General features: G+C 35.6%; 1 protein-coding gene across 4 annotated transcripts in view; it reads left to right on the plus strand.

Moving 5' to 3' along the window:
- DHX36 (DEAH-box helicase 36) overlaps positions 1-8266 on the plus strand; it is a 34459-nt gene extending 26193 nt beyond the window's left edge. For 2 of the 4 annotated variants that reach the window (XM_081329636.1, XM_081329637.1), the window contains 7 exons: positions 24-110; positions 865-948; positions 1081-1180; positions 1268-1358; positions 3709-3829; positions 4605-4757; positions 7804-8266. In XM_081329636.1, the coding sequence (XP_081185762.1) occupies positions 24-110; positions 865-948; positions 1081-1180; positions 1268-1358; positions 3709-3829; positions 4605-4757; positions 7804-7989 (822 nt within the window). In that variant the 3' untranslated portion in view covers positions 7990-8266. Of the gene's footprint in view, positions 1-23; positions 111-864; positions 949-1080; positions 1181-1267; positions 1359-1477; positions 1549-3708; positions 3830-4604; positions 4758-6486; positions 6562-7803 lie in introns of those variants that run through there. The other 2 variants (XR_014026694.1, XR_014026695.1) reach the window with 2 other exon arrangements.
- The last annotated feature ends 6113 nt before the right edge of the window (positions 8267-14379 follow it).

Genomic DNA, 14379 nt, shown 5'->3' on the forward strand with positions numbered 1-14379 from the left:
ATAAGTATTTTCCTCCTCTAAAGGGTAAAGAAAAATTAGCAGATGCAAGAAGAAAGGAGCTCTCAAGGAATTCTAAAAGTGATCACCTCACTGTTGTGAATGCTTTCAAGGTAATTCGGTTAAAACTGGCAATCTGTAGTAGCTGCCTCTTTGAAAGAGAAGCATGCAGAAATCATAGATATAAGAAACCTTTATTGCTTGGCAATGAATGAAAGCCATAGGAGTTTTCTTACTGTGTATATATTTGGTTTGCTGACAGAGTGACGCTTAATCTATGTTACAAATACTTCAATTTGGACACCAAAATCTTACATTAGTAACAGCTGTGATTCATTCTAAATAATCCTAACTCTTCAGTTTAATTTCATTTCAGTGTTCCCATCTGTTTTGTAGATCTTTATCTGTATTTTAAAACCTTAATTACTTGTTTGTGACCAATAAAAAGTCTTGTGATAAAGATAAGTTGTTGGATCATAGTCCATTAGCTGCCTTATTAAAAATAGTGCTTTGGAATTATTTTAATTATCTATTACATTTTTATGCTGTCCATCACCCCTACAAGGCAAGTGGGATTATTCTTTCCCTATTCCTATTATACCACTTAATGCTATATGGAAGTACAATTAATTTTGCTTGGAGCTTTTTCTTGTTTTGCCTAAGTAGATAATTGTATGACTGAGATTATCAGTGTACTTCCTCAAAAATAATGCATTTTAATTACAAAAATTCCTATTATTTCCTATGAAGATTCCTAAATCTGCTTGCTATCCGGCATCTCATTGTATTTTAACAATCACATTTACATATCCATTTTTCTTTGAGTTATCTAGTAGGGCCTGTATTAAAACATGATTCTGTTTTCAGGGTTGGGAAGAAGCTCAGCGGCGTGGCTTCAGGTACGAGAAGGATTATTGCTGGGAGTATTTTCTTTCTTCAAATACCCTGCAGGTAATAACTGTTCGCCCCTTGTGTAATGTAGGGAATCCAAATTGCATTCTTCCATCCACATTGTCTCTGGCAGGAAACTGCATTTTACAAACTCTACAAGAGGTTACTTGATGCTTATATGTTATTCTCTAGATGCTGCGTAATATGAAAGGGCAGTTTGCAGAACATCTCCTTGCAGCTGGGTTTGTGAATAGTAGGAACCCCAGGGACCCCAAATCCAACATTAACTCAGGTAAATATTGAGAGGGAAGCAAATAACAGGGAGGCTTCCAGTTCTTCCATTGAGCGTTCCACTTCCCCTGGCTGTCTTTTCTTCCAGAAAATGAGAAGTTACTGAAAGCCGTTATCTGTGCTGGGCTATATCCAAAGGTGGCAAAAATCCGAGCAAACTTCAGCAAAAAGAGAAAAATGTAAGGCTTCTGAAAACTTACTCTGAGACTGTTTATTAAGAATGCATATAGGTTAATTTATTAAGCAGAGCTCCATAATATTGCAGCAAATTTACTTGATATATTGGTTGTCTTTTTAGCACTTCTGCCTGCTGAGATTTGATGTGTAATCATTGAAGAGAATCCTTTTCAATCCTTTTTAAACAGCCGGGTATGGCCTTTCAACTGTCCTTCAACCCTAGCTTCCAACAATGTAGCCAACATGATCTAGAATCTTTTCCAAGGTCTCTGCACAGTGCAAGCTTTTTGGGACTGCTCCAAGGTTTTCTTGCACTAATATGCAAGGAAGGAAGAGTGAGAATTGGAGGACTAGGTCTATCCATGTTTTTGTTGCTTTACCTAGGTTAAAAACAAATACAGCTTGTTTTCAACGTATTTTTTTTAAAAAAACAACAACTGGCATACAGCTAATTCTAGCTTAATGACCTTAATTGGCTCCAGCAACTCTGCTGCTAAGCAAAGCTGTCACTAAGTGGGAAAATGTCATGACTGTGACTGTGCTGTCTGGCTGGAAAGAGACCAAAAAGACAATTCAGTTTCACACACTTGACTATTGCTTGCTTCCTAACAATTGCCCTACCCTTTGGAATGCTTGAGTGCCTGCTTACTGTCTTGTATACACCAAAAGCAATGTGAACACACTGCAAGCCCGGGCTGGGGCCATGGGGTGCCATGCAAACTTACTCTCCTAAAATCCCTGTCTCTAATCTCCCCCCCCCCCATTCTGAGGAGAGGGGAAAGAAAAAAACAAACCCAGAGCTATTCTGTAGGCAATCCCTTTCCTCATCTTCCCACCTTGCAGATTAGAGAGTTTAGAGAGGAAGAGCTGTTGTATTATTTCCATCATTCCTAGCTACATCCTAAACATCTACACTGTATGCACAATTATTAGGCAAGTGAGTATTTTGACCATATCATTTTCATGCATATTTTCCATCTCCAAGCTATATAAACTTAAATGCTTAGTGGATATAAGCATATCAGGTGATAAGTATTTGTGTAATGAGGTAGGGTGTGTCCTAAGGAGATCAACACCCTATATCAAGGTGTGCATAATTATTAGGCAGCTTCTTTTCCTCGGGCAAAATGGGCCAAAAAAGAGATTTAACTGACTTGGAAAAGTCAAACATTGTAAAAAGTCAAGAGAGATGCAGCACTCTTGAAATTGCTAAGATAGTGGATCATTTTCACAGAACCATCAAATGTTTCCTTGCAAATAGTCAACAGGGTCACATGATATGATATGGTCAAAATACTCGCCTAATTATGCACACTGTGTACATCTTAATCACCACAATCCAAAAAAATCCAAGAAACTCAATTTGAGGATTATTTATATTTGATGTTTACTTTGGTTTTATGTTAGGCTCCCTAAAGTCTAATCCAAATAGCTTTGTATAAACATTTTTTTTTCTTTAAGAAATCAGCTAATCAGAAGTTATTGAAGAGTCATTATATCAACATTTGAAAGCTGAAGCAAGTTGCAGTAGTAGTGTTTTGTCACTAGATGGTGTTGCTAACGAACATTTTGATCTCTTAGTTCTTAATTGCTTTTCTTTACATATTCTAACTCTATGGTTGTTTAGCAAAAATATATTAATTACATATTTCTGGGATATCCTGAATGACGAAATGGTAAAAGATGGTCTTTTATTAATACCAGAACACATTCTACTAAGTAAAAAGTAAATAAAAAGGAAACAGTGGGTCATTGATTTGGAACTATCTTTGTGGAAAAAGCAATCTTTTAAACACGAGACAGGAAAAATAAAAACATATATACATGAGGGCACTAAATCTTCTTGTAGGAAACAACTGGATTTTTTAAAATTTTAATGAGGAAACTTAAAAGATTATTCTTAATCTCTTTTGCATGTTTAAGTAAGTTCCCCAGCCAGCCATGGAGCTGAAGTCCACACATCTTAAAGTTGCCAAGGTTGAGAAACAGTGCTTTAGTGTATAAGCTACTTTCTAACGTATTTACTGATAGAAGACATATATAATGTTCCACCTCTACATTTGCTGATCCTTACACAGAACAATTGTTTTATTTCATTGAGGGAACTACAATCCAGGTTTTCTCCAATTTTCCCCCTTCCTAGTCACTTCCCTCCATACCCATATGGTACTTTTTTCAGAGGCTTCCCCAACTGTTAGGACCAGTCAGAAGTCGGTGTCTCACTGTAGAATGGAGAGTGAATCAGCAAATTGGTCATTAACTCTTTCAGGCCTCTCCAAAAAAAAATATATATATATTTTTTATTCCTGTATGTGTTTGTCATGTAAGTTGTAACTGCTTTGTGTCTTTCAGGGTTAAAGTTTCCACCAAAACAGATGGAACAGTGAACATTCATCCCAAATCTGTGAATGTTGAAGAGACGGAATTCCATTACAACTGGCTAGTTTACCATTTGAAAATGAGGACAAGTAGTGTGAGTTATCATTTTTTACTAATTTTAATTATAAATGCGTCTATAGAAGGAATTTGGCTGAAGCTGTTGTGCTCTTCCTATGCTTGTTTCATCCCTAACAACCCTTATTAGCTACAGGTATCAGAAATAATTAAGCTTTCCTGGAGAAAGTAATAACAATAGGTAGATAATCTTAGATTGGAAGATATCATTATTAAGATGAGCTTTAAGTATTAAGTACTTAGTATTAAGAAGTATTAAGTACTTAATACTTAAGTAGTAAGAAGTTGTGGCTAGAATGAATAAATCTCCATGAATAAATCTTATTGTTTATTCACTTTGGTTATCATGCTTTTGCTTAATACAAAGGTATCATCACCTTTGCTTAGCATTTGGCCCTATGTAATATTGTTAGTAGTATAAAAGTGAAAACCTTTATGTAATTATTACAAAAGTATCTGGGTTGTTTTGCATATTTCAATCAAGTGCCATAAAGGATTGATTTCAGACTGAATGATAACATGAGCCTTAATTAAACTGAGTGAATTAGATAATATGAAATGTCCGAAGGGTTAGAAATAAAAACAAAAACTGCTCATTTTTTCTTTGTGGTTACACTGGAGAACAAATGTAACTATTGCAAAGCTGCAGGAATGGGGTTTATTCCTTTCATTGTAAATAATGTTTTACTGTAGTATCTGGACACCGTAAAGGCATTTAAAATAAAAATGTTCCAAGGCCTCATTTTGATTAAATTACTATATTTATTGTGTGCTAAATACTTTCGTTATTATAGATATACCTGTATGATTGTACGGAAGTTTCGCCATATTGTCTACTGTTTTTTGGAGGAGATATTTCAATTCAGAAGGACAAAGATCAGGATACAATTGCTGTAGATGAATGGATTGTCTTTCAGTCTCCAGCCAGAATAGCACAGCTGGTAAAGGTGAGTGAGTTTCTGCTACCCACATGAAACTGGCCACTTAAAATAGTTGACACAAGTTAATAATTATATTATAAAGACTATTTTTAAAATCATATGTTTCATGTAGATTATTTCCTTAAAATGTAGTAAGAAAAATATTAAACATAAGTCCTATTCAAGCATTTCATTAAGGGCTAACGCTTAAAATAGCTCGCTCATGTTTTTCACAGCCTGTGAAAAACATAGGTGGCTTTAATGAACAGCAGAGTGATGCCCTACTCAGGATCTAAAATTTATTTATTTATTTATTTATTTATTTAATTTGTATACCGCCCTTCTCCCGAAGGACTCAGGGCAGTGAACAGGGCAATACATAATAAAAACAAGATACAAAAATCAAAAATTATTAAAAAATTATTAAACAGTGATGCCCGTAATAAATTAGTACAGATTAAAAGTTAAGACCAATTTATAAAACCCAACCCCATCCCATCAGGTCAGGCTGGCCTGTTCAAAAAGGTGGGTTTTAAGATCACGCCGGAAGGAGCGGAGATCAGGCGCCATCCGGAGCTCGACCGGAAGATGGTTCCATAAATCCGGCGCGCCCACAGAGAACGCCCTCCCCCTGGGGGCCACCAGTCGGCATTCTTTGACCGGTGGCACCCTGAGGAGGCCCTCTCTGTGGGAGCGTACTGGGCGGAGGGAAGTTGACGCCGGCCGCAGGTGCTCCCCAAGGTATTCTGGACCCATGCCATGTAGGGCTTTGTAGGTCATTACTAACACCTTGAACCTCACCTGGAAGCCAATGCAGCTCGCGGAGCAAAGGTGTGACATGGGAGTGTCGGGAAACTCCCAACACAACTCTCGCGGCTGCATTCTGTACCAGTTGGAGCCTCCGAGTGGTCTTCAAGGGTAGCCCCATGTAGAGAGCGTTGCAGTAGTCAAGACGAGAGGTCACGAGCGCATGAGTGACCGTACGTAAGGCATCCCGGTCTAGATAGGGCCGCAACAGGCGCACCAGGCGAACCTGGGCGAAGGCCCCCCTAGTGACAGCTACTATATGGTCTTCTAGGGAAAGCTGTGAGTCTAGGAGGACTCCCAAGTTGCGAGCCCTATCTACAGGAGGTAATAACTCACCCCCCAAATGATTTTCAAAGCATACACAGGCCTAAGATAGAAAACTGTTTAAAAACTTCAAAATATTTCTATTTGGAATGCTAACATTACATTATTCGTACTAAACTACTTCATTTGCTATTCAGGCTGAGATCACTCACTTAATTTGACCTTCATGTATTGTGTTTTGCATGGATTATCAATTACTTTTTAAAGATATATGTGCATTAAACTTGACTCTGAGAAATATCATTTACTTTGAACACAGAATCTTTTGACTGTATTGATCCCTTGAATATTGTTTCCTTTTGATACTTGCAATTAAAAAAATATATTTCAGAGTCCAAAACTGCATTATGTGCTACATGTTTATATAGCTTGAATAGATAAAGTTGTTCTCAAAATAAAATAATTGACTTCATAAAACTGTCCCCCCTGTTATTAACCTGTGCAACTGTTAAGTACTACCGGACAGGCCCTTTGAAAGATTCTCTAGTGGTCAAAGGCTGCTTTCTGGATAAGTGGGAGCTGGGTTTGGTCTCCACTTTTCCAGCTTCAGAAAATGAAGATGCAAATTTAAGTTAAATGTAAATTTTAAATTTAACATATATTTTCAACTTTTTAATTTTATTAGGCATATTGAGTGTGGTGAATAGAAATTTAACAGTGATGGATTTAATAGCATTTGGTGAAATATTGAGGGGAAAAGGTGAGGAAAAAAAGAAAATTAAAAAATGACTGCATGAAATGAAAGTATGAACCCCTAGATGAAAAAAAAGGATTACTTTTTTGAATGAGTGAAACAAAGATGTGGAAGGTGCTTGGTACAGAGTGAAAATAATTATGTTATAGAGTGCTACATAAATGTTTGTACAGTAATGGTAAGAATAGGAAAGGAAGCTTAGTGAAATGATGAAGTTAGAGACTGAGAATGAGAAAATGCTAAAAAAGATGATAAAAATATTGTCCCTGGTGTATCTAGAGAAGAATAATAGTTTCAGAAAATGTAGTCAAATAAAGCAACAGGAAAGACTAAAAAGGCAAAGCAAATGCAGAGTAACTGAAATAGGGGAATTTTGCAAAGAATGTTTTAGAGATTTGTAGGGAAATGATATTGGTATATCAAAGAGAGAAAATGAAACATACTTTAAGCATTGCTGTCAAGAGAAAAATATAAAAAAGGAAGTTATAAATGCTGTGAAAATCTTAAATATGCAGGTATGCATAGTATAACTGGAAAAACATGATATGGTTTGTTTATAAAGTGGCTGTGCAACTTGTTTAACATGTCTTTGAAGGTTGCTGCTATGCCTGAAGATTGAAAGAATGCTGTTATTTTTCCTTGTATTCAATGGAAAATGTATCAAGGATGAATTCACTAGTGAAAGAGATATATGTATTAATATTTGACAGTGTAAAAGGAATAGTATAAATTAAACAATAATAAATATAGAAAATATATTGTTTAAATAGTCTATCATGGGTATATAAAAACAGAACCACTGTTCATTTAACAATGGTCTAAAATTACAATGGCTTTGGAAAAAGTGACTTAAAACCCATCCTTGACGTTACAGTCATTGTACCACCATACAGTCATATGATTATAATTTGTACACTTTGCAACTGGCTTACATTTACAGTGGTTGCAGCATCCTGTAGTCACATGATTGTGATGTGCCATCTTCCCTGCTAGCTTTTGACAAGCAAAGTCAATTGGGGAAGCCAGAATCACTTTAATGATTGTGTAATTTGCTAAATGACTCCATGATTTGCTTAATGACCATGATAAAAATGGTCGTGAAATCATGTCCGGTGAGTACTCCCTTAATGATCATACCACCTAGCGACTGAAATTCCTGCCTTTATTATGGTTATAAGCTGAGGATTGCCTATAATGTTCAAACATTGATGTTACTCACTTTCACCAACAACCCTATTTTATCCTTAGGATTTGAAAAAAGAATTGGATGACCTTCTGCAAGAGAAAATAGAAAATCCACAACCTGTGGACTGGAATAATACTAAATCAAGAGACACTGCAGTGTTGACAGCTATTATAGACTTAATCACTACACAAGAGAATGAAACTGCCAGAAACTTCGCGCCTCATTTCCAAAATGAAGAATACAATTAATAGTGCTCCCTTGCTATTGAAAACATGGTAGTCCTACCATTTTTTTCCACTCCTCCTTTTAATTTTTTTTTATATTTGGGCATCTTGGAATTTCATCTTTAGAGTTAATATTTCCTATTGGCTTTGTGTAAATGGCATGCAGTGTATAAAGTACTTGTTTACATAGCTCTAAGTACATAATCATCTGTAATATTGTGTATGTGTGTCAAGTTATTTGCTGCTTCTTGTATAATTTTTATTTCTGGCAAAAGTTGGGTAAATAAAATAATGAACTGACTTTTCCATTCTTTGGCTTTATACAATTCTGTGAAATTGTTAGTTTGAAAAGTGAGCAGATTAATATAAAATTTCAATTTTTGAATATTAGTCTTATATTGTCTGTTTAGAATTAGTAAGGAATTCAGTTAGAACCAGAGTATATCCCACTGGCAACTGTAGGATCTGTGAAGATGAACTCTTATGACTAGATAAGAGTATGATAGGAAAGGCATTCATGAAACAGGTGTATGTTTGCATCATTTGAGAAATACGTATGTTCTTCGTTCTAGCTGTTACGCACACAACATCAAAAACAACAGGTTTACTTTCAGCAACCAAGACTTTATTTACAGCTAGAGCTTTGCAAAAATAGATTGCAAAAATCTGTCAGTTGTTTGGACAAGAACAGGGTTTAATGTCTTTCCTTTGCAAAGTGTATTTGAAAATAGGGCTGTGGAACAGAAAAAGGGCCCTTCACATTCCAATGGAATCAAGTATGCATTAATCTATCCAACTCCCTGAATTACCAGTCTTCCCAGCTGAGATTTGTAGGAGTTGAAGGTCACACATTTGGAGAGTATGCAGGCTTGAAAACGGTATTTGTCCTAGTATTTATAACACAGAAGTTTATAGCAGCATAATTATAGGATTTATAGAATATTCATGGAGTTATTTCAAGAATAGGAGAAATACATGGTTATGAGCAGAGCTATTGTGTTGTCATCCTTCAACTTCAGGACTACATAAACATTTCTTGCAGAATCTGGATTTAAACAGTATCTACTTAAACAATTCAAACTAATCTTAATGACATATAGATATTTTGAAACTGATGGGTCAATCCATATCCAGCTAATTTAAAGACTTCTTAAACCATAAAAATAGTACAAGACCTTCCTCTTCCTGGGGCATGCAACTCTAAATCATAGAAAACTCTTTAAGATATTAATTGCATTTTATAGAATTTGCTTGTTTGACCCGAGATTTTGTTTGCTGAATATGTGTTTTGTGTTTGATGTCTTGTAACCTGATGAATTTCTTATATTTTCCATAAATTATGTCAAAATTCATATGTTTGGTTTTCTAGTTGTTTTCCTAATATATTTTTGCAATAAACTTTTACTATATATGCACATTTTTAATAGGCAGTTCTGAAAAAATGTTCCAGTTCACTTGTAAAATTGAGAAGAGTCGCTAGCAAAGTTTATATTAATATTCAAGTGGAACATTATTTCTCTCCATCCCTATAAACAAAATGAACATTATTTACTAATAAAATTTAGTAGCCCTCCTAACAAAAGTAGCTGCATAGATTCCTAGAAACAACTGTGTAGAAGTTTTTTCTGATAAGATCTTGCTATCTTTTCAGTGAATTAATCTGGAAAGTATTGTAAATTGTGTGGGAGTCATGCAAGGGCTTCTATTGCTAGGACCAAAGTTGATGGGTTCACTTCTTGAGACTTTCTGAAGGCTGAGTATTATGCTAAATCATTTAAAAGCTCATCAGTTGTAGGTTGACTAAACTTTGCAGTCCCATCAGAACTGAAGCCAAATTCATGTAGGGAGTTGGAGCTTGATATTTTGCTGAAGGAAATCGGCCATGACTGCAATTGCTTCAACTATCTTTCCTCTGTGCCTGCCAAAATTTTAGTTGTACAAGACTGTATACTTCAAACTTAGCAACTTTTAAGAAGTGTGGACTTCAACTCCAAAATTTCAGGCAGCATGCACATTTTTCATACAAAAGCAAAAATTCTGCAAGAATAATTATTACTCCCCTATCAGAGGGCGCTGAAACGTAAAAATAAAGAAAACCAAGGCATATTCTACTGTATATAAAACTTTACTTGGAAAGCAAAAGAAAAGCTAGCTGACTACATCTCTCATCAGACAGAATACAAAGTAAAAGAGAAAACTTTTTCTAGACATGCACACTTAGTAGGACAAAACAGTAAAACCATAACATGGCTGGACATGTGACATTCACTATGGTTACATGATAAGATAGTAACACAGGTGCAGAGAGCAGGGGAAAATGTAGACAGAAATGAACAACGCTGGCAAAACTAAAAAAAAACGCAGTGACAGCTTCCTCAACAAGCAACTGGAATTCTTGATTCAATGTTGTGTAGATATGCTACTTTCAGATATGTCTATTGGCTTGGGAGCCATAGATGCTCTACATGATGCTAAAGGCAATCTCCCTTGGTTCAATGTTTGATAATCCAGCCCCTTTGGCAAGATTGGGAAACAGCAGACGTCACTTTTCAGACTGAATATCATATTAGCCAGATATTTGGATCCATTACTTTCCATTTTACTCAGAATGGAACCTGGGATGGAATTGAGTGACTGGTTAACTAGTGGGAAATATGGTTCAATGAATTTGGACCGCAGCTTAATTTGGCAAAAACTGAATACCTGGAATGCAGCATCCAGAAAGATGGTACAATCAGTCGATATAGTAAAGGCCTCTGATTTTCGTTACCTTGGATCCTGCAGAAATACTGATGGTGACACACTTCTGGATGACTGGGCACAAGTCAACGCTGTCTCGTTGAAGTGGTAACAGGTCACTGGTGTTCTCTACAACTGGAAGATCCCATTGTGCCTTAAATCAAAGATCTAGTCCAGTGGCACTGTGGGGCAGAATGCTGGCCAACAATGGAAACACGAACAGACACGGTGCACAATGGAAATGCAAATGATCCAAATGGTCGTTGGGTGGCAGTCACCCAGCCGTATCATATTGCAAACAAAGTCATCTGGAAGGCTTTCAAAGTTGCCCCAATTCGAGATAAGTGAGGCTGTGGTGATGCTGATGTGGAATCCATTGTGAGGTGGACCCACCCTTGCACTCAGCCCAGATGGCCACCATCCTCAAGACCAGATCATAGAATAATTTAGAGATAATGAAAATGGTTTTATTAAGAGTACAGAAACAGTACTAGAATAATGGTTATTGTCTGATTCTTTCATATTATTTGACTTAGATTTCCTCACTTCCAATTATCTTCTCATGTTATCCACATTCCTTGCCTTTTAAGCATTTTATGGCTGTACTGGCATTTTGTTTTAGGGGGCAAAGAAATGTGGTAGTGCTGTGTGAGATCTGCCTTGTCTACCTAATGCATTTTCACTGTGTAGAAGCAATTTTACAGCTAGTTTCCTTGTAAACAACATGTAACTAAATATTTTGTTTGGAAAACAAGATTTATATACAAAGGGATACAAAACATAGAAAATAACCATCTACAGCCCTGAACCAGCTGCCACCCCCAATAGAGTTATCTATTAAGGTTATGTGCATTACATAACTTCCATTATGGTATGACCATAACAAAGATTGTTTTGATTGGATTCTCAAAATATTGCATCATTTTGATTGAAACCTAAATATGACAGTTGCTTTATGCTTGACCACGTATTAGCATACATCATATCAAGGGATATACAAATTCATTTATGGTCCGCTATTATACTTAAAGAACATTCATCTAAAGGGGGGGGGATCACTTCATGGATTTTTTTTAGCTGTTTCATTAAATGCTAAAAAAGTTCAGATTTACTCAAATATGTCAATAAAGCCATGCCTTTTTACATAAGCAAATGCATTACAAATTGAAATTGATAAATTATGACTATAAATGCAAATTAATACCTCTGTACATCATGTGATAAATATATTTTCAAAGTCTTAACAGAAATAACGAGTCATTTAAGGGAAAATGGAAGACCATATACCTTTCACAATCCAATAGGCTGCTTTGATAAAAACCTAGTTTCAAAAACGACTTGAAATCAATGAGGTAAAATTAACACAGCATATATGAACTTACATCATGTAGTGTTTTAAGGTAGAAAAGGCAAGTTCAGAGTACATTATATCCATCTTGAGCACTGCTACAATTCTTAACTCATTTAAAATAATGTATAGGACTTTCCCCTTTAATTGGAAAGTTTCCACTACACAGATGTGTTTGAACAGTTAAATGATTTTTAAAATTAATTACTCCTGTATTTTAAAACATTTTAAATAATTTGGGGATGGGGGTGGATGGAAAAGACTAATTAAAAACTTTAAAAAAATGAAATGTGAGTAAACTTACCATCTCATATTACACACCAATGATAAATGCTTGCTTTGGATATACATTGAAAATATATGGCATTAAATGTTTCAACCCATCCATTTTTCCCCTCACCCACCTTCAAATGTTCATTGCAATGTTGTTTTTATAGTGATAAAATGCAACAATACTTTCTATTCCATTTAATACGCATGATATAGGCAACAGGGGTGTCTCTTGTACTACTATAAGTACCACCACAACTAAGGTAATTTCTCAGTGCAGTTTTCATTTCACACCACAGCAGAAGAATTTGGGGTGCTTCTTAAGTAAATTGCCAGTTTTCAGACTATTGATGTCTAGCACAATCAGTTGTCTAAATAACTTGGGAGAGTAGATTTAGCACCCATGTTTATATATTTGTTGGGAGTTCTTGTAGATGTGCATTATACTCTTATAGGCCACAAACTTTTTTTTGTATGAATTATGTATTCATTCCATCACAAAGCAGCAAAAGAAACTTCCACAGAAGGATGCTTAATGGAGCCTTAAGCAGAATAGAGTAACATCTGATGGACTACAAGTATTAAACATGATTTGTAAGTCGTGGTCACCACTACCAAAATAATACAGAGTTGCTGTTGCTTGTAGAAGCTTGATAGACCACCAAGCTTACAACTGTTCATTTTGAATACCACAGCAAGGGTTTTTAATAAAGAGCTGTTTTTTTCCTTGCTACTACAAAGTTACCGATGGAATGGCTTCTTCATCCCTTGTACTTGGTGGTGGGTCAAGAGGGGATAATTGCTAAATCTTTGACAAAACAAAGGCAAGCTGGGAAAGGAAATTAAAGAAGTTTCAAAAAGAAGGCATTTATTTTTGTCCAATTCAAGGGATTGGTCCTGATTCAACATTAAAGTTAACAAATGAGGACCCAGATTGTTGGGGGCAATATGCTGACTGTAAATTGCTTAGAGAGGGCTGTAAAGCACAGTGTAGCGATATTCCTAGTGATAATTTTCTTGTTCATGGAAATTTGATTACTTATGGCACAGGTCCCATAATCCAGTTGACCAGTAGATGGCAGTGAAGAGTTAAGCACATTCTCTCTTTCTCTACCCCTCTGCTATCATTTTTAAAACTTCAGCCAGTTTCATTTGTATTTCCAAATCATACTCTTAACCTGTCCTCTATAGATCGACATATCTATTATTCCTTCATTAACTTTTTAGACATTGCCTAGCTGTAGAAAAAGACATCATTATTGACCCTGTTGTTATTGTAGTTACTAACATCTGGCTACATCCTTCCAAGATCTTTAATATTTCCAATGTTGTGTTTTGTATTATTTTATAAGTCTTAGTACTAACATCAGGCTTGTATTTATTTTTTTTGCTTAAAATCTTTAGTTCCTTGTACTGTCCAATTTCTAAAATCATCACCTATTCTTCGTTATCACATGAAATTTCCATGATAGCCAAGTTTATTTCCCATGTTATTTTTTATAGTTAATTCCAAAATTCCATAGTAAAAATAAATATTCCAAAATGATCTGTCATTAATCCATTTATAACTTTCTTAGGATAAAATCTTTAGTTTTTTACTGTTTATTTCAAATTTTTAAGTCTTTAAGCTTGTAATTAAGAACTGTAATTTAAGAATATAAATTCGCCCGATGAAGACTTTTCAATCTTGTTGTTCCAAATATCTCTAATAGTTTGAAGATGGCTAATAGGCAATCTGCAAAAGTAATTAGAAAGTGAGGTTTTGAACTTAAGTGTCCTTTAAAAGGTTCCATCATAGTTCCGAGCAAGATGGGTGATTGCATTGTTTCCTGGCACTCAAACCCGCGAAGAATGCTGTGTTGAAGTCTCATAAGGAACACATGTGGGCAATTTTCCATCTTCTCCTTATCTGGAGAGTGGATAAGTGCAACCAGTCTACTCACTGTTCCTTGGTCTTTGCCATGGTTGTAGTCTCTGTGTCTTCATTCATCGTATCCCCCCAATTAGTCCAGATATCACAGTATATGCTATGAAATCAATTGTGTTTCAGTTCAACT

The sequence above is a fragment of the Vipera berus genome (assembly GCF_964194415.1).
Source record: "Vipera berus genome assembly, chromosome: 5".
In the NCBI taxonomy this organism is placed as follows: Eukaryota; Metazoa; Chordata; class Lepidosauria; order Squamata; family Viperidae; genus Vipera; species Vipera berus.